This window comes from Polypterus senegalus, chromosome 7 (assembly GCF_016835505.1).
Source record: "Polypterus senegalus isolate Bchr_013 chromosome 7, ASM1683550v1, whole genome shotgun sequence".
Lineage (NCBI taxonomy): Eukaryota > Metazoa > Chordata > Cladistia > Polypteriformes > Polypteridae > Polypterus > Polypterus senegalus.
In genome coordinates, this window is record NC_053160.1 from 7,141,866 (window position 1) to 7,162,879 (window position 21,014).

The 21,014-nt window shown below is 40.4% G+C and overlaps 1 protein-coding gene across 1 annotated transcript in view; it reads left to right on the plus strand.

Moving 5' to 3' along the window:
- The window catches only part of LOC120532309 (coiled-coil domain-containing protein 171-like), a 467,526-nt gene that overhangs the window by 188,910 nt on the left and 257,602 nt on the right, over positions 1–21,014 (plus strand). The window contains exon 15 of the mRNA XM_039758204.1: positions 10,289–10,465. Coding sequence (XP_039614138.1) covers positions 10,289–10,465 — 177 coding nt within the window. The remainder of the gene's footprint in view (positions 1–10,288; positions 10,466–21,014) is intronic.

Genomic DNA, 21,014 nt, shown 5'->3' on the forward strand with positions numbered 1-21,014 from the left:
TTTGCTGAGAAAGGTCCGACAAAGGGAAAATATCTGGTGAGTGGCAGTTCTTAGGGAGAAAATGCTTTGTTGAGGTCAGAGGAGAATGGCCAGAGTGGATTTGACCTGATAGAAAAGCAATAGGAACTCAAATAAGCACTCGTTACAACCGAGGTATGCAGAAGAGCAGCTCTGAACACACAACACAGCGAATCTTGAGGCAGGTGGGCTACAGCAGCAGGAGACCACACCGGGTGCCATTCCTTTCAGCTAAGAGCATCCAACTGAGACTGCAATTCACACGGGCTTACCGAAATTGGATAATAGAAGATTGGAATAATGTTACCTGGTCTGATGAGTCTCGATTTCTACTGCGGCACTCAGACAGTAGGGTCAGATTTTGGCATCAACAACATGAAAGCATGGATCCATTCTGCCTTGTATCAATGTCTCAGGCTGCTGGTGGTGGTGGTGGTGGTATAATGGTGTGGGAGGTATTTTCTTGGCATACTTTAGGACCCTTAGTACCAGGTGAGCACAGTTTAAATTCTACAGCCTACCTGAGTATTGTTGCCCATCCCTTTATGACTGCAGTGTGCCCATTTTCTTATGGCTACTTCCAGCAGGCTATTGCACCATGTCACAAAGCTCAGATCATCTCCAACTTGTTTCTTGAACATGATGATGAGTTCACTGGTCTTAAATGGCCTCCACAGTCACCAGATCTCAACCTAATAGAGCACCTTTGGGATGTGGTGGAACAGGAGATTCATACTAGATTCTGAATTTCCCCTTGAGATTAATAAAGTATCTATCTATCTATCTATCTATCTATCTATCTATCTATCTATCTATCTATCTATCTATCTATCTATCTATCTATCTATCTATCTATCTATCTATCTATCTATCTATCTATCTATCTATCTATCTATCTATCTATCTATCTATCTATCTATCTATCTATCTATCTATCTATCTATCTATCTAGGATGTGTGGCCGACATATCTGCAGCAATTGTGCGATGCTATCATGTCAATATGGACCAAAATCTCTGAGGAATATTTGGGGGACCTTGTTGAATCTGTGCCACGAACAATTACTGCAGATCAGGCCAAGGGTGTGGAGGGTCCAGCCCACTACTAGCAAGGTAGGTGTACCTAATAAAGTAGCCAGGGAGTGTACTGTTCTGAATTTGTTCAGCCCACTATGTTGTCATCTTTGAATCTCTGCTAAGCAGTTAACACACCGTGTTCCTTCCTTTATCTTTCCATCCATTTTCTGTTCCAGTCTAGTAACTGAGCGCCCATCCTACCTGGAAAGGGGTCTCTCTTTGAACTGCCTTTCCCAAGCTTTCTTCAATTTTTTCCCCCTACTAGGGTTTCTTTTTTTGGGAGTTTTTTTCTTTGTCTTCTTAGAGAGTCAAGGCTGGGGGGCGGTCCAGAGGCAGGGCCTGTTAAAGCCTATTGCTGCACTTCTTGTGTGATTTTGGACGATACAAAAATAAATTGTATTGCAATTTGTCCTTTTTATGTTAACTCTTTTAGATGTTTTTGCTGTTTCATTTTAGAATGGATTTTACTGACCCAAAGTTAACCTTTACCTTTAATTTGCAGTTCCATTCTTCTGTCACCAGCTCCGGTGACACACACACATACACAAATATTTTTCGGTTTGTGCAGCAAAGTAAACACCTGCATTCTGTCATAATTAAGCAGACATTCAAGGTGTTGTGCGCAGATGGATGCAGAATTACCATAACCACAAAAAAATCGCAGCTTTTGGTATAAGGATGCTTTTTCTGAATTAGGTGATATCATAAGTGGGGTCCCACAGGGTTCAATGCTGAGGCCGCTGCTCTTTTTGATTTCTCTACATAATTTAGATAAAAATACAACAAAATGGTTTCATTTGCAGTCAGCAACACTGAATTAAGTAGGTTTGCAGTTACTCTTGAATCAGCAAATCCCAATAGAAAAATCGGGACCAAATTCAAATTTGAGCTGCTATACAGCAGTGAAGTTTAATGTAAATAAATGCAAAGGCTTACACATGAAAGTAATACTAATACACAGTGGGGCTTTTGGAAGAAAAACATTTTGATAAGGCTTATTTTCTGTCCCACTGGTAAAAATTCAATTTATTAAAAAAAAAGGTGCCAGTATGCTTTCGTGTTGCCCCAATATTACATCTACACGCTTCGCCTTTTGGCCTAATCAGCTTTAACTTGGACTTGAGCGAGCGGTCAATTTTGTCAGCGTCACCCCTGAATATTTTTGTGAACTCGTCTTGTAGATGTGGCCACCTGTGCTGACCCATGTCAACTTTAACAACTGGATTCCAGCCCGCTCTGACAAGAAACGCATCCATGCTTTAACAGAAAGAGAGCTAGACAGGTAGAAACCTGCATTTTGACTCCAGCCCACTCTCAGCCTACACAGCAGTCAGATTTGCCAACAAAAACTGTACCATCGACACTGAAGTGTATAACAAGTCAACGAAATGAAATAAAAATCTATACGCTCTCTAAAATGAGCCTAATAAAGTGGCAGATAAAAAACGGTCTAGCCGGAGGAGATGTCAAAAGTCTGGTGGTTTTTGGTGTACTATCATGGGATGAGTGGAGCTCACCAAGAGTGTTATTGGATTGCACGTTTGAACCCTAAACTTCACCCACACAAAAAGACACTTGCACACAAACTTTATCCGCACAATCATGGATTATGAGTGATGCTTTCACAGCTTATCACTGCTCCGTACTCCACGTAGGGATTTACAAGTTACACACTGCTGTCCACGGGTAGATACAGTGGTGTGAAAAACTATTTGCCCCCTTCCTGATTTCTTATTCTTTTGCATGTTTGCCACACAAAATGTTTCTGATCATCAAACACATTTAACCATTAGTCAAATATAACACAAGTAAACACAAAATGCAGTTTTTAAATGATGATTTTTATTATTTAGGGAGAAAAAAAATCCAAACCTACATGGCCCTGTGTGAAAAGTAATTGCCCCTTGTTAAAAAATCACCTAACTGTGGTGTATCACACCTGAGTTCAATTTCCGTAGCCACCCCAGGCCTGATTACTGCCACACCTGTTTCAATCAAGAAATCACTTCAATAGGAGCTGCCTGACACAGAGAAGTAGACCAAAAGCACCTCAAAAGCTAGACATCATGCCAAGATCCAAAGAAATTCAGGAACAAATGAGAACAGAAGTAACTGAGATCTATCAGTCTGGTAAAGGTTATAAAGCCATTTCTAAAGCTTTGGGACTCCAGCGAACCACAGTGAGAGCCATTATCCACAAATGGCAAAAACATGGAACAGTGGTGAACCTTCCCAGGAGTGGCCGGCCGACCAAAATTACCCCAAGAATGCAGAGACGACTCATCCGAGAGGTCACAAAAGACCCCAGGACAACGTCTAAAGAACTGCAGGCCTCACTTGCCTCAATTAAGGTCAGTGTTCACGACTCCACCATAAGAAAGAGACTCCAAGACGCAAACCACTGTTAAGCAAAAAGAACATTGGGGCTCGTCTCAATTTTGCTAAGAAACATCTCAATGATTGCCAAGACTTTTGGGAAAATACCTTGTGGACTGATGAGACAAAAGTTGAACTTTTGGAAGGCAAATGTCCGTTACATCTGGCGTAAAAGGAACACAGCATTTCAGAAAAAGAACATCATACGAGCAGTAAAATATGGTGGTGGTAGTGTGATGGTCTGGGGTTGTTTTGCTGCTTCAGGACCTGGAAGGCTTGCTGTGATAGATGGAACCATGAATTCTACTGTCTACCAAAAAATCCTGAAGGAGAATGTCCGGCCATCTGTTCGTCAACTCAAGCTGAAGCGATCTTGGGTGCTGCAACAGGACAATGACCCAAAACACACCAGCAAATCCACCTCTGAATGGCTGAAGAAAAACAAAATGAAGACTTTGGAGTGGCCTAGTCAAAGTCCTGACCTGAATCCAATTGAGATGCTATGGCATGACCTTAAAAAGGCGGTTCATGCTAGAAAACCCTCAAATAAAGCTGAATTACAACAATTCTGCAAAGATGAGTGGGCCAAAATTCCTCCAGAGCTGTAAAGACTCATTGCAAGTTATCACAAACGCTTGATTGCAGTTATTGCTGCTAAGGGTGGCCCAACCAGTTATTAGGTTCAGGGGCAATTACTTTTTCACACAGGGCCATGTAGGTTTGGATTTTTTTTTCTCCCTAAATAATAAAAACCATCATTTAAAAACTGCATTTTGTGTTTACTTGTGTTATATTTGACTAATGGTTAAATGTGTTTGATGATCAGAAACATTTTGTGTGACAAACATGCAAAAGAATAAGAAATCAGGAAGGGGGCAAATAGTTTTTCACACCACTGTAGATAGATAGATAGATAGATAGATACTTTATTAATCCCAAGGGGAAATTCACATAATCCAGCAGCAGTATACTGATACAAAGAAACAATATTAAATTAAATAGTAATAAAAATGAAAAAATTAAAAAAATTAAAATAAAAAAACAGACAATAACTGAGTAATGTTAGCATTTTCTCCCCCGGGTGGAATTGAAGAGTCACATAGTGTGGGGGAGGAATGATCTCCTCAGTCTGTCAGTGGAGCAGGACGGTGACAAAAGTCTGTCACTGAAGCTACTCCTCTGCCTGGAGATGACACTTTTAAGTGGATATAACCGACACATAACATGCTGCACTCACCATACGACAAAATAGCTCACGTTCCTGGTTGGCAGCCCCCCAAAAGACAGACAAACGTGGTCCAGTCCCACCCTCTGGAAATAACCATCTATCTGCTGCAGCCGGGTGTTATGTGGGCATCCCCTTGGCATGATCTAGCCACTAGGGTCCTGAACAATGAGGGTCCTGTGAGCTGGATCACCCTCTGGGAATCGTGCCCCATGGCTGTAGTGGCATAACTGACGCTCCCTTACAATGAAGGTAATGTGCCTCATTCGGGACTCCATGAGCAACACAAAGTCGAACCAGCGGTACTCAAGGATTCTCCAAAGAGACTCGCATGAAGGAGTCCGATCTTCATCTCAGGTCACTGGATAGCATCCACGACTCAGAAACAGGAAGCACCAGGAATCTAAAGAAGTGTTTCCCAACTTCGGTCCTGGCGGCCTCACTGGGGGTTTTTGTTTCAACCAGCTTCTGTTTTTAATTGGACTCCTGGGCTATTTAAGTGATGTTTTATTTCCCAAGTTCTGTGTTTTGGGAACAATATAGAAATAGAAAACTGAGTTTGGTAAAAAACAATATATATCTACAGTATCTCATAAAAAGGAGTACACGTCTCACATTTTTGTAAATATTTTATTATATATTTTCTGTCCTCCCTGGCCATCGGACCCTACTCTTATTCTATGTTAATTAGTGTTGTCTTATTCTAATTCTTACTTTATCTTTGATTTCTCTTTTCTTCATCATGTAAAGCACTTTGAGCTACATTATTTGGATGAAAATGTGCTATATAAATAAATGTTTTTGTTGTATATCTTTTCATGGGACAACACTGAAGATATGACACTTTGCTCCAATGTAGAGTAGTCCGTGTACAGCTTGTATAACGGTGTAAATTTGCTGTCCCCTCAAAATAACTCAACACACAGCCATTAATGTCTAAACCACTGGCATCAAAAGTGAGTACACCCCTAAGTGAAAAATGTCCACATTGTGCCCAAAGTGTCAATATTTTGTGTGGCCCCCATTATTTATCAGCACTGAATTAACTCTCTTGGGCATGGAGTTTAGTAACTCAACACACAGCCATTAATGTCTAAACTGCTGCCAACAAAAGTGAGTACACCTCAGGTATACGAACAGACAGGGCCCGATTCTATTTGTAGTTTGCAGCTGACCCAGCCTTGCGCTACTTCTTCAAGTCGTAAATACTGGTCTTTGCTAGTAGGTTTACACCAGGAAACTTCTGTGCGAAAATGTCCCGCGTTTCCTTAAAAGAACCGGTAGACACATATGCCTCCACTATTCCAATCCTCTGTTGCAGAGAATAGGCTTTCGCGATTGTGACGGCACCCGCCTGTATAATAGCTTGAGCCAGCTGGTCGGGGATGGTTCGGTTTTTCATGCGCCACCCTGTACTTTTTTTTTTTTAAGCGCACATTTTCAGCATTGTAATGTTAAAAGACTGCCGGAGGTGGGCATTGGACCAGTTTCAAAGTAGCTCACCTTATCCTCAACTCTAACCTGTCTCCATGCCTTACAGTATGAAGTGCAGATCACTTGAGGGTGACTTGCTGTAAAGCAGGAAAGCATTAATATTGTGATCTTATTATCAGGGTTTCCAAAATGGGTTTGGTTATTTTGAGCAATTCACATGCTGTCCTGAATGTGAGAGCTTTTAACAATAAACAATGGGAGATCACCTTCACTTTTCCCTTAACTGGTAGATCTTCAGTATCACCTGCAGAGAGCAGTGTAATAACATTTAATACATCATTTATCATAACATTAAAAAAATGAAATGGATGTTTGTTCTGTTACACTTAGTACTAAATCTTGTGATTGACTGTATTGTTACTGAGAAATCATTTTCAGGATTATTGCATACATTTATTCATACATAATTTTTTTAACATTTGTTTCTTCCCATTCTGTTTGTTTTAATGAGATAGCAAGTATTTGTTTAGCTTATTGGTTCGTTTCTTCTTCTATCAGTTCAAGTTTTAATGCTGCCTATCCCGGTCCATCATACAGACGTGGACAGATGTTTTCCATAAAAACAGAAGAGCCCACAATTATCTCTAAAATAACTTGAAACTGACAAAGGTTACTGGCATCCATCATTGTTTGTTCCGTATTTAACACAAATCCGACTTTGCTTTACAGTTTTGATGTAACAGAATATTTCAGTTTGCACTCAATAATATTTGTATGTGTTCGGGTAACGATGAGTCTTGTTCTGTTGCAAAGACCTTTTGATGGCATAATATTTCGGAGGAGCATAACTACGGCTCCCACCTTCAGATGAAAGATATGTTGAGGCATGCCAGTTGGTGTGAGGGTGTGTAAAAACTCCTGTGGGTACGTTAGTTAATCTTAGAATCGTAACTGACTACTGTATCTACACTCTTGAAGTTCGCTTTTTCACCCTGTATAAGATCGAGAAGTTTGTTGTTAATATGTAGAGAATTGTCGTTTGTGACGCTCAGTATTGCTCTTGCAGCAAGTTCTTGGGGAGTCACAGTCTAGAAATTAGTAAAGTTGAGCAACTGGGTCTTGTTGTTGTGGTAAACGTTGAGAAGGTAGTTCTGTCGTTAGTTTTGTTGCATGTATCTTGGACTTCCTGCAAATGTGGACGGTAATATGATCATTTTGCTTACACGTATGTTGTTATTTTCAGTGTTTGCTTGCAGTGCGTCTGATAGTCCTTTGTATTGTTCCACGCACAGATCTTGTTGATCTAATCTGAGATAGCTGAGACGGCCACCCTCTGTTTTAACATATGCATCTACGACATACTGTTGGAATGGTTTGTCGCTGGAGTGCAAAATACTAAATGCATTTCTTATTACTAATCTTTGTGCCAGCCAGTGTCTCCGTAAGGGAATAAAAGTGGGTAAACCATAAGATGACATTGTACAAAAACCTGTTGACAGAGAAGATGTTGTCGTTCATTTTATAACAAAAGCTGAGGAAACAACCGTCGCAGTATTACGAAAATAGCAAGGTGTATGGGAGGCCGCAGGCAGCGTGGGGAAGGGTTTGGAAGAGGACGAATAGGAATCAAGAAATGCCATGTCGGCTGCGTGTGGGCGGGACCAGTTTTGAAGTGGAAGCAGGATGAACCAGAAGAGAAATATATATAAGAGATAATAACACACATGAACATGGCATGAACCTAATATTTTGCTGCATAGCCTTTAGAATTTGCAATCCCTGCATACACAAGCGATTCCTGAAGCTCTCCATGAGACTTGTGCACCAGTTGTTTGGCCCACTCATCCTGAGCAAACTGCTCCAGCTGGGTCAGGTTTTTGAAGGGGGTCTTTTTCCAGACAGCATGTTTCACTTCTTTCCTTAGATGTTCAATAGGATTTAAATTGGCTCCTTGAAGGCCACTTCACAATGTTTTACTCTCAGCCATTCTTGGGTGCTTTTCGCTGTGTGTTTTGGCTCCTTATCCTGTTGGAAGATCCATGACCTGTGACTGAGACAGAGCTTTCTGACACTGGGCCTGACATTTCACTCCAGAATGTCCTGAGAGTCTTGAGATTTCATTGTTTTCTGCACAGACTCAAGGCACCCCATATCAGATGCAACAGTGCCACCCTAAAACATAAGCGAGCCTCCTCTGTGATTCATAGTAGTTATGGTGTTACTTTCTTTAAAAGCTTTTTTTTTTTTTTACCTGTGAATGTAGAGCTGATGTGACTTCCCATGAATCTCCAGTTTTGTCTCACCTGTCCAAAGGACTTTCTCCCAGAAGTATTGTGGCTTGTCACTATGCACTTTAGCAGATTCCAGTCTGGCTTTTTATGTTTTTGTTTTTTTCCTGGGTGGTCTTCAATTAAGCCCACTGTCGCTCAAAAAGCAACAAACAGATTGTGTGATCAGACACTGAAGGACCTTGACCTTGAAGTTCAGCTTGTATCTCTTTAGAAGTTATATACCTTGGCTTTTTGTCTCCCGTTGGATGGATAACGTCATTTATTTAAAATTTGAAACATCCATGCTTACCCAGGATGACTCTACAACAACGTGAAGCAGAAAATGGCATGGCACTACCTAACTTTCAATTTTGCTACTGAGCAGCTAATATACAAGCTATAAGGACCTGGAAAATGACACCAACTGATGAGTATACACAAGCTTGGACTGCAATAGAAGTAAAATCTTGATGTACTTCTTTATATGCCCTGATTTGTGCCCCAGAAAATACAAATTATCATAAATATAATGGTAATCCAGTTGTTTATCACTCACTCAGAATATAGAACCAATGCGGGAAGCACTTTAAGACAGAGAAAGTTTTATCTGTTGCACCTTTACATGATAATCACCTTTTTCTGCCTTCTCAAACCTTACACCTATTTAATGTCTGGAACATGTTCAGGATTAAAACATTTAGAAATTTGTATGTAAATTATGTATTTGCATCTTACAAACAATTATGCTTCAGATTTAACTTCCTATCAGCACAATTTTTCCACTACTTTTAAATCAGAAACTTTGCTGAAAGGAACCTGCCCAGTTTTCCTAATTTCCCACCTATTTCTATTCCAGAGACAATACTGATCAGTCTTGAAGACTCCGACAGCATCATAATAATATATAAAAAACATTTTAAAGTCTCCTCCTTTTTAAGATATTAGGGTACCGTGGATAAAATATCTTTCACTTTAACATTTCAGAAAAGGAGTGAAAGGCAGCCATGCATAGAATACACTCCAGCACCATATGTGCAAAGCACTCAGTCATTCAACTTAAAATCGTTTATCGAGCACATTTATCTTGTTTAAAATTGTTCAAAATGTACCCAGGCCAAGATTCAACCTGTGAACATTGCAATTAAGCTCCAGTCTCACTGACCCACATGTTCTGGGTGTCTACCAATTGAACATCATTCTTGATCATAATCTTTGCATGCCTATCAGACAGCCTTGGTGTCCCAATCACTGGTAACCCATTAACAGCTGTGTTTGGTGGGCTCCCAGGTGGGCTTAAAGAGGAGAAGGACCAACAAACTGTAACTGACTTAACTTGCTCAACTGTAAGAACCAGCATCCACCTGTTACAAGTCAGTGGGAAACTAATGATCTATACCATCTGAAATTGGAAAAACAGAAAATATAATTCTCACTTACAGGATCTGTTTGAAAGTTTTTTAAAACATGGCATGGTCTAATTAATCAAATTTTAGAATAAGCTTTTATAGATTTTTTTTTTAATGTAATAAATTTGCTCATATTGTTGGCTCGCCTCACATTCCCTCGGGCCGAGGTTGAATTCTGGTTTCTTAAGTTTGACTTGAGTGTGCGGAATATTGTTTTCTTTAAATAAAATAAATAGAATAAAAAAAATATTAAAAAGATATTGAAATACACTAATAACAGTACATCAATAACAATATTAATACTGTTATATGACTGTTTATGACGGCGTTTCAATGCTCTACAGTTTCATTTATTGTATGACGATGGAAGCTACATTGTTAAAACACAACGTGTTTATTTGGGACGTTGTTAACCGAGTCATGACTGTAATTATAAATGCATGACATATTAATTGTATTTATTTCTTTCTTTCTACCTACCAGATTGCCCATCTGGAATGTGTTTGTGAAACGCTAAAGGACCTACAAAAGAGACAAGAAGATACGGTTGATAGTTTAACACAACAAATGAAAGCCCAGGAAGACTCCTGGCTCAAACAGAAGAAAGAAATGGAACTTCGCTATTCTTCCATGATTGGCGAATTACACACCAAAGCACAGGTACAGTGCACGTGCCAAGAAAATTTTTAATTACTGTATGTTTTATGTACGATTGCTTTATAGCAGAGACCACCCTTAAACCTGTTAATTATATTTTGTACTAGGGGGCTCTGCCCCCTGCTCGTTTCGCTTACCCACCCCCGGGTTTGGTTTACCAGATAGAGACAAAGTCAGAGAGGCGAGATTGCGTTAGATCGGACATGTGCAGAGGAGAGATGCTGAGTATATTGGGAAAAGGATGTTAAGGATAGAGCTGCCAGGCAAGAGGAAAAGAGGAACGCCTAAGTGAAGGTTTTTGGATGTGGTGAGAGAGGACATGAAGGTGATGGGTGTAACAGAACAAGATGAAGAGGACAGAAAGATATGGAAAAAGATGATCCGCTGTGGCGACCCCTAACGGGAGCAGCCAAAAGAAGAAGTTTTTCTCATGGGAATTGTTACATATGCATTATTTTCACTTTTACTTTAAAACTTTTGTAAAAACAATATTTGGCCTTTTTATCCGGCCCCAGGCATGGTTAACTCTCTCTCGTGGGACATATAACGCTGCTTGCATTGTGAAGGGGAGGGGAGCTGAATGCATGCTAAGGAGATGCTATTGGACCAGCTGCTGGCGAGCTGTGTGTTTTACTTGTCGCGCTGTACAGCATCTGTCCTTTTGCCACTTTGCGTCTCTGCCACTCGTGTTGTGAAGTGGTTTAGGGGCGCACATGGACTGAACACATGCTAAGGAGATGCGGTCGGATCATCTGCTGGCGAGCTGCATGTTCTGCTTGTCGCTTGTCATTGTTTTAAGAGCTGGGAGCACATGAAGTGTGTCTGCGAAAAGCATTTAAATAACTGCGAGGTTAGATGTCTGTGAACTTGTTTTAAATTGCGTGACGTGCAAAAGTCACTGTCTCACGGTTGTTGCTTCCTAAGGTTGTAATGTCTGGGCTCACGTGACGTCAATGTGTCTCCCCGAGATGATCATGTCTCCTTCACTTCGCTCGCCCAAACACCCCCTCCCCACGAACGTACGCTAAGGAGAAGCGGATGGATCAGCTACTGGCTTTGTCCTGCTGCTGCTGAAGTGTGTGTTCTGCTTGTCGCTCTGTGTGTCGATGATTTAAAAGCCTGTACAGCAGCTGTCCTTTTGTCTCATTGCCTTGTGTTGCGCGACTTTAAAGTGTCTTCGAGAAGCTCACGTCTCATCTCCCTCATCCCCCACCCAAGATTTTTTTTTTTATAATCGAGAGGTATTGCTACTATTCAAGGTTTATTTTTTGTAATTTATGTATTAATTTCAGCACTTGTGTCTTTTTATAAACTGATTCACTGACAGTCAACATGGGCAGTTAAACTGATGAATCAAATGATTTGTTTTAATAATATTTGAAGTTAAATATGATCCTTACAGATGATCAAATACAATATACAGTACATGAACCCATTCCTTCTTTGAGGGGCATCAAGAACTGCCCTGTTGAAATGAGTGGATACATTTAAATATCGTGAATCTGTGGTAGCCCAATATGGAGAATTATATGCACAGAATGCAGTGTGGATGGAACAGTTGGTAGAGGTTATCTGGAATAATCTGCTTGAAGAATTAGGGCAATGGTTAAAGTTAAGGTTTTGAAGACCAACAATGATGTAAAGAGCTGAGACATGGGCAGTAATGGCAGCACAGCAGGAGAAGAAGTTGGATGTGGTAGAAATTAGAATGTGGAGATGGATGTGTGGAGTTACAAAAAAAGGACAGAATAAGAAACGAAACAATCGGAGTTACAACAAAAGTGGGAGAGAAATCTAAGAAAGTACAGGAAAGTAGGTTGAAATGGTATGACCATGTGATGAGGAGAGACAATGAAGATGTGGGTAAAAGAGTGACAAGAGTGGAAGTACAGGGGAACAGAAAACGAGGGAAACCAAAGTGGAGGTGGATGGAGAAAGTCAAAGAAGATCTGAGGATTAGGGCCTAACTGGTGAGGAGGTACAGGACTGAGCTGTATGGAGAACGTTGATCAAAAACATCGACACCACATTACAATGTTGGTGACATCACTTAAAGAGAAGTTGTAGAGCTAGCGTTGTCCTGTTGAGTTTGGCAATCTAGCAAATCGGAATCAGATTCGCCAGTAATGTGTAAGAATTTAACTTGGTATCTTTGCAGCTGCTTATGACGTAACACAACGTCACATACTGATAAAATAATGGTGTGCTGGGGAGGCAGCATAAAGAAGAGGGACGCCTCACGCCAGGACAAACTGGTGAGGAAGGAAGGCTCTGTTGTAGGCACGGAGCTGGACAGTTTGACATCCTTTGCAGAGTGACGGGCACTGAGCAGACTGCTGTCAATCATGGAGAATCCACTGAACAGGATCATCTCCAGATAGAGGAGCAGCTTCAGCGACAGACTGCTGTCACCATCCTGCTCCACTGACAGACTGAGGAGACCCCACACTATGCGACTCTTCAATTCCACCCGGGTTGTGGGACATTAACATTATACAAAGTTATTGTCTGTTATACCTGTATTGTTATCTATCACTCTTTAATTGAATATTGTTTTTTATCAGTATGCTGCTGCTGGAGTATGGGAATTTCCCCCTGGGATTAATAAAGTATCTATCTATCTATCTGGTAAACAACGTACATTCTAGACAGTTTCAGAAGAGTGCGGTTATAAAGGAGATGTTGTATCCAGAAGGGGGCGCTATTTCTCCCCAGGATGTATTACTTAATACAGAATTGACTAGAACTAATACCACATTCCCTTTGTATCAGTGCTGGAAAATAATTACAAGAGAGAAGTATGGTACAAAAAGAGATATATGTATTTAACTTACTTTAAAGGTAGCATTTCATTCTCATTTATATACACAGCGGGGAAAATAAGTATTGAATGCATCAGTGTTTTTCTTAGTAAATATATTTCTGATGGGGTTATTGACATGAAATTGATTTGAGGACAGTTTGTGTGGAAGAATTGGCCAGTCCAATCCAATCCAAACGTCACTATTTGAAAGCGCTGTGCCATTTGAACAAGTTTTTTTTTTTAGATTTTACCTGTACTGTAAGAAGTACAGTATGTTTGCATTTTCAGTATAATGTACCATAACGCGGAAGTACAGGCAAGATCGAATAAAAAAGTTAAAAGGGCATAGCGTTTTTAAATAGTGACGTTTTCATGAATGAATGAATGTGTGTGTGCGTTCGCGAGAGAGGCAGAGACAGATTCTTTATCAATCAAGTGGTTACCGGAATATAAAATAAACTCATTCGCAAAGGTATAACGAAACAAGTGTAGTTTTATTCAAGAATGAAACTGAATAACAAAAAATTCAAGTGACAACAAGATACCAAGAAGACATGATTCGCCAGTGTTTATGTGTCTGCTTACACCGATTCAGTGATATCTTTTGCAGGTAGCAAAACTTTACACCGGTTGTTATAAACTGAAATCAAAGGCTTCTTCTTTTTGGGCAAGTACACCGTCAACATGAAACTGCCAGGTCTAAATATTAGCGTGGCGATTTCCTTACGTACTGAAGTGACTTTAGCTGCAGGTGGAAGTCCCATTTTACTTTATGGTGCCAAACAGAGGTGCGTTGTGGTGCAGGAGTCTATTAGCCATCAAAAGCACTGTGAGGAAGCTTTCTATTGTTACGGTTCTGCCTTTGTCCAGTCTGATAGCGGTCACGGGTCATCGTATGCTTTGATTGCCCGTACAACAAATAGTTTTGAGCAGGCTCTTATTAAAAGAATGGAGATAAGAGGCATCAACTTAGAGAGGAAGAGGCAAGTTCGTTGTACCACATGAACGTCACTGAGAGAATAAAATTGAATAATAATAAAACAAGCTTAAACTTTTACAAGTAGCCAAAATTTACACCGGGTGTTACAGACTCAAATCAAATGTATGTTTTTACTATATTATAGTAATAATAGCAGCTCACTACTCAAAACACGGAGCATCAGGACTCGAACCTGCAACCTTTCGATTATAAGACAGCAGCTCATAGCAAATTACGATATACTGTATTATATATCCAATACACCTCCGGGGACCTCACACGCAGATAAGGATCCTTGGCTTGAGATATATATATATACACTGTGTGCACAATTATTAGGCAAGTTGTATTTTTGAGGATTAATTTTAATATGGAACAAACACAGTGCTATCAGTCAATCCAAAATGTTAATAAACCTGAAACCTGAATGTTTCACAACGGAAATGTGAGTGTGAACATCATCAGGGGAATACATATGTGCGCACAATTATTAGGCAACTATTAGTGTGCAGATTTATTATGCAACTAAAGGAAAAATGAAAATTTTCCCATCTCACTTGTTTATTTTCATCTGTTATAGTGAGAATAATAAACAAACACCTCAAAATTTACAAATAAACATCTCTGACATTTCAAAAAAAATAAATCAGTCAATCAATGACCAATATAGCCACCCTTCTTTCCAATAACAGTCATAAGCCTTTCCATTCATGGAGTCTGTCAGTTTCTTGATCTGTTGACGATCAGCTTTTTGTGGAGCAGTGACTACAGCCTCCCAGACACTCTTCAGAGAGGTGTATTGTTTTTCTCCCCCGTAAATCTAGCGTTTAAGAAGTGCCCACAAGTTCTCGATAGGGTTTAGGTCAGATGAGGAAGGGGGGCCATGTCATTATTCCTTCATCTTTAAGGCCTTTACTGGCTGGCCACGCAGTGGAGAACTTCGATGCAAGTGATGGAGCATTGGCCTGCATAAAAATCATGGTCTTCTTCCTGTATCACTGTTTGAAGAAAGTGTCTTCGAAAAACTGGCAGTAGGTTTGGGAGTTGATTTTGAGTTCATCTTCAATGCAAAAAGGTCCAACTAGCTCATCTTTAAAAATACCAGCTCATACCAGTACCCCACCTCCACGTTGGAGTGGAGCTCTGTGCCCATTACTGATCCACAGGTCCATCCATCGTCACTCTCATCTCATCGGTCCATAAAACCTTTGAAAAAAATCTGTCTTCAGATATTTCTTGGCCCAGTTTTGACGTTTCAACTTATGTTTCTTGTTCAGTGGTGGTTGGGTTTCAGCCCTCCTTACCTTGGCCATGTCTTTGAGCACTGAACACCTTGTACTTCTGGGCACTCCAGGTAGGTTGCAGCTCTGGAATATGAAAGTACTGGAGGATAATGGGTTCCTGGTAGCTTCACGTTTGATTCTTCTCAAATCTTTGGCAGCTAATTTGCGTCTTTTGTTCTCAACACGTTTCTTGCGACCCTGTTGACTATTTGCAACAAAATGTTTGATGGTTCTGTGATCACACACCAATATCTTAGCAATTCCAAAAGTGCTGCATCCCTCTGAAAGACTTTTACAATTTTGACTTTTCAGCGTCAGTTAAATCTCTTTTTTGGCCCATTTTGCCTGAGGAAAACTAGCTGCCTAATAATTCTGCACACCTTGATATAGGGTGTTGATCTCCTTAGGCCACACCCTCCCTCATTACACAAATACACATCACCTGACGTGCTTAAATCCAATAAGCATTCAAGTTAATACAGCTTGGAGTTGGAATATACGCATAAAAATGATGATATGGTCAAAATACTCACTTGCCTAATAATTGTGCACACAGTGTATAGAGAGAGACAGATATAGATATATATAGAATGTATGTGTGTGTGTGTGTCTTTCATTGATTTCCTCCTGGGATTCCAGTCTCTCTGTTGCTTTGTTGGTACTTTTTGCCCATCTTTGGTACAGACAAGGTAACATCTTCACTTTATTCATGTCCCGGTATTGGTTTGGCTTCCTAGCTGGTCAGTTGTCCTTAAACCATCCCAGCCGGGTTGCCAGTCCCTGCTTGCCATCCTAAACGGCATCCTATTCATCACTTTTGAGGCGTTTGTCATGTCAACGCACATTATAATAATGGCTCAGTGAAATGGATTGTTATACGTCCAAGTCGTCATTTAGCTAATCTACCTGTTCGAGGGTGTCGTCATTTCCACGTTTCTCTAAAATGTTGAGCGCGGATGGGTCAGAGTGGCCTTAAATATATGCATGCGCCACTGTTGAGTTTTTTATTTTTTAAATCTGACATTTACGTGGGAAGTCCCATGATCCTCTAGCACAATGTTTATGGCATCTTCCACAGATCCGTTTGTACTAATTGAAGTGGGTAATGATGAGGAGTAACAGACTTAAGATGGGTTAGATATTTTTATTCGAACGGGTGTAAGAGCAATTGGTCTATAATCATTAAGACACCCTATTTTATCCTTTGTTGGGAATTTAATCCTGATCAGTACTAAAAAATCTCAGCAATCAGGTCTGAAGCCTTTTTACTCTGCTGTTTGTTTTATATGTGAGAAATAAGAGATCATTTGAAATCTCTCGTAAAACTGCCTTCAGTGTTTCACAGAGTTTTCCCCCAGAAGTCTCAGGGAAGCAGTGGTCTCTCTGAACAATATCAATTTGTCTGAACATGAACTTATAAAGTCTTCATCAGGTAGAAGGAATTGGTTAGGTTGTCAGTTCTAAGTTGAATTTCTAATGCTTAATGATGTGAGCTGCAAAATAATAAGAGAGTGCTCGGAGATAACAATTGCTTTTTATTTGCGAGACTTGATAGAGGGTAGTAAGTTATTATTGATAAAAATAAAAAAATCAATTCTTGGGCAACTATGATGTACTAATAAGAAGAAAGAATATCACCACACATTTGAATACAGAAATCTCCATGGGTCAGAGAGACTGTGATGTTTGATAAACTGAATAATTCCTGTTGCGATTTTAGACGTCATAGCTGCGGTTTCTGAGTACCTAAGTCCAGATTTAACCCAAAATGAGTCGGCAACTGTTACACTTTTATGAGTGGTCTTACTAGGAACTAATGCAAATACCTTTAGCATGCACACTTTTTTTGTGTGCATATGTACACCGACCGGCCACTTTATTAGGTACACCGCTCTGTCTCACAGTGCTCTTGTAGAGAGTCTTCACTTATATTTAATGCCCACCACCCACAGAAATGTGTGCTTGTGGAGTAAGAGGTTATAGCTCTTTCTTTTTTGCCATCTCACTGTGCCAATGCGTGGCATAATGGAGACGACCCAGGGACGACACACTGTCCGATTCACCCCGCCACAAGTGGCCTGCACAGTGTCCGTCTCTCTTTCTCTCCCTCTATCACAGATCCAGTGTGCCATTGTTACAATATATCCTCACTGGCCACTTTACCAGGTACACCTGTGTAACTGAATGCAATCCTTCGTAACTCAAGTGTTCTTGTCCTTGCACTGGCTTCTCAGTTAAACTTCAGAAAAACTGAAGACTGGAGAGAAAAACAAAATCTGCAGGGGTTCAAAGGCAAAAATGACCATCCAGACCTCACTGGGTATTCTGCCTTACATAAATGTTCTTAAGTTATTCCTCTTTGTTTCCAGGCTTCATTTGATGGGATGTAATGAAGTTGGTCTCGTGGACAGCTGGAGCACCCACCTTCATTCCATCATCACAGGGGGCTGCATGGTGCCTTGATTAGGTGGTGGTGCCGGGGCAGATCGCCACTACAGAAGAACCGGAAACCAGAGAAAAGTAGACATTAATAAAGATTGCAGATTTATGAAGAAGATCAATCAATCAATCAATCAACATTTATTTATATAGCACATATTCATACAAAAAAAATGTAGCTCAAAGTGCTTTACAAAATGAATAGAAAAATAGAAGACACAATAAAAAATAAACATAAGTCAACATTAATTAACATAGAATAAGAGTAAGGTCCGATGGCCAGGGTGGACAGAAAAAACAAAAAAAACTCCAAAGGCTGGAGAAAAAAATAAAATCTGTAGGGGTTCCAGACCAAGAGACCGCCCAGTCCCCTCTGGTCAATCTACCTCACATAAGTCAAACAGTCCTCTTTGTGTTTAAGATGATATTTCTGTACCCATATAGCCTATTTGGAGTACAACTAAAATGTAGCCACAGAAAAGCCAAATTAAAATAATGGGTTTGAACTGTTTTTTTGAAAATGTTCCACAGCATTGAAATGTTAAATTTCTATTGATCGAGTATTCCAGATTATAGGTGCATAACAACAAAAGGCCTCGTCACAACTTTTTATGTTTGGCTGTTGGAATTATAAGCCGACCACTATTAGAAAATCTAAGGTTACAGTATAGGGGTGCAGGCATTTCAAAACATAGGACTAGGCCAAGACTACTTAAGGCAGTAGTTCCCAAACTTTTTTGATTCTCCGCGCCCTTGCTGAATCCAGGTTTTCCCATGGCACACCTGGTTAATTTTGATTTTGCGAAAAATGGCCAATAGTTTTTTTTTTTTTTTTTAATTAAAGGGTTAAGTAAAAATAAATAAAACACACATATTTAAGATCACAAAAAAATGTAATTGAACAAATTCAGCTGATTATAAATAGTCGGGTCCGCGGCTACGAAAGATCGACAGCTTTTAAATAATCTATTTGCTGTGTCAGTCTCCGCGGGCGCGATTGTGCAGCCGCGGGGAGTTGATGGAGTAATTGGGGCGAGTCGCGCCTGCAAGTGAGGGTGCGATCGTTCTCAATTGCTTAATCGGCCTCCTGCGGTGCGCGGTGCGCGATTGAGACGCTGTGCCCACGGAGCCATATAAGAACGGGCCTGCACAGGAGGGGAGGGAAGAAAAAGATGAAAAGGAAAGGAAAATGGCTTGGAGAGTGAGAGAGCAGCATTGGGGCAAAGTTAAGAGGACAAGCCTGCCAGCCTGAATGAGAGAAGTCAGCGTGATTCTGTGTGCCACCTTGTAAGGTGCTAGCAATGCATTGCTTGGCATTGATGCCTGCTTATAAAAACTACCTTTTTGTTGATTTAACTCTTAACTTTCTGGTAAAATAGTCATGAGATTTACTAACCATGCTGGGATGATTGGCTTCTAAATGGCGTTTCAACTTACTTGATAACATGCACTCTGGTGCCAAAACTTTCATAATCAGTACACACTGCAGCCTCTCTGTCAACGTAAAACCAAAGTCCAAATAACTGTCATCATATTTTCGATGTGTGCGCTTCTTCACACTCTGGTTGATGGTGCCCTCTTTATTTTCACTCTCACAACGCTTATTACTCTTTAGTAAAAAACAATCCATTTTTAAAAATACATACAAGAAGAAATACTTCAAAAACTTTACTTGACTTAATCACAACAGTTTACAGTGATGCAATCTCCGAAAACTAATTCAACACTAAGACTGCACAAAACCGACAGATATTTACATACAAACACAAAGTACCGAGAAAGTTTGACAAACTTTTAAAACAATCCAGAAACTTAATTATTGTAGAGCGCCATCTAGTAACCATTTGCAGAGGTTTCCTCAAACAGTTGTTACTAAGTGAGTTACTGGTTTGCACCAGGTCCGCCAGATGTCGCGTCCCATCACATTGAATTGAAAATGGAAATGAAATTATGAAAATTTTGTAATACTAGGGGGCTCTGCCCCCTGCTCGCTTTGCTCGCCCACCCCCAGGTTTGGTTTACCGGATATACAATTTAAAGAGAGTTTTATTTTCATGGGAATTGTTACATATGCATTATTTTCACTTTTACTTTAAAATGTTTGTAAAAACAATACTTGTCCTTTATTTCCGGCCCCGGGGGTGGTTACATCTCTTTCTCGCAGGACGTATAATGGTGCTCACGTTGTGAAGGGGGTGTGGCTGAACGCACGCTAAGGAGATGTGGTCGGATCATCTGCTGGCTTGTTGCTGCTGCTGCTGACGAGCTGTGTGTTCTGCTTGTCGCGCTGCATGTCGATCATTTAAAAGCATGTACAGTCGTTGTTTTAAGAGCTGGGAGCACATGAAGTGTGTCTGCCAAAAGCATTCCAACAACTGCCAGGTTAGATGTCCGTGAACTTGTTTTAAATGTCGTCTCACTGCCTTGTCTCGCGGGACGTTAAAGTGTCTCTCGCGGGATGTCAAATTGGCTTCCGAGACGATCGTCTCGTCTCGCTGGTCTCCCTCCCAAGATTTTTTTTTTATAATGGAGAGATTTTGCGGCGGCCCTGTGAGGAAGCAGCGCACACTTTGGGAACCACTGATTTAAGGCTTTATAAACCATTGGCAGTATTTTAAATTCAATTCTAAATGACATGGGTAACCAGTGCAACAACACTAAGACTGGTGTGATGTGCTCAGATATTCTTCTAGTTAAGATTCTGACTGCTGCATTCTGCACTGATTGTAACCAATTGATGTCCAGTTGATGTGTTTCTTAAGGAGTCCTGTTAGGAGTGAATTACAGTAATCAAGTCAACTAAAAACAAAAGCTTGAACTCATTTTTCAGCGTCATGTAAAGTTATAAGAGGTCTAACTTTTGCTGTATTCCTTTAGTGAAAAAAATGTCATCCTAGTAATCTGGGGCCTCATGTATAAACGGTGCGTACGCACAGAAATGTTGCGTAAGAACTTTTCCACGTTCAAATCGCGATGTATAAAACCTACACTTGGCGTAAAGCCACGCACTTTTCTACAGTACCTCATGCCTTGTCGTACGCAAGTTCT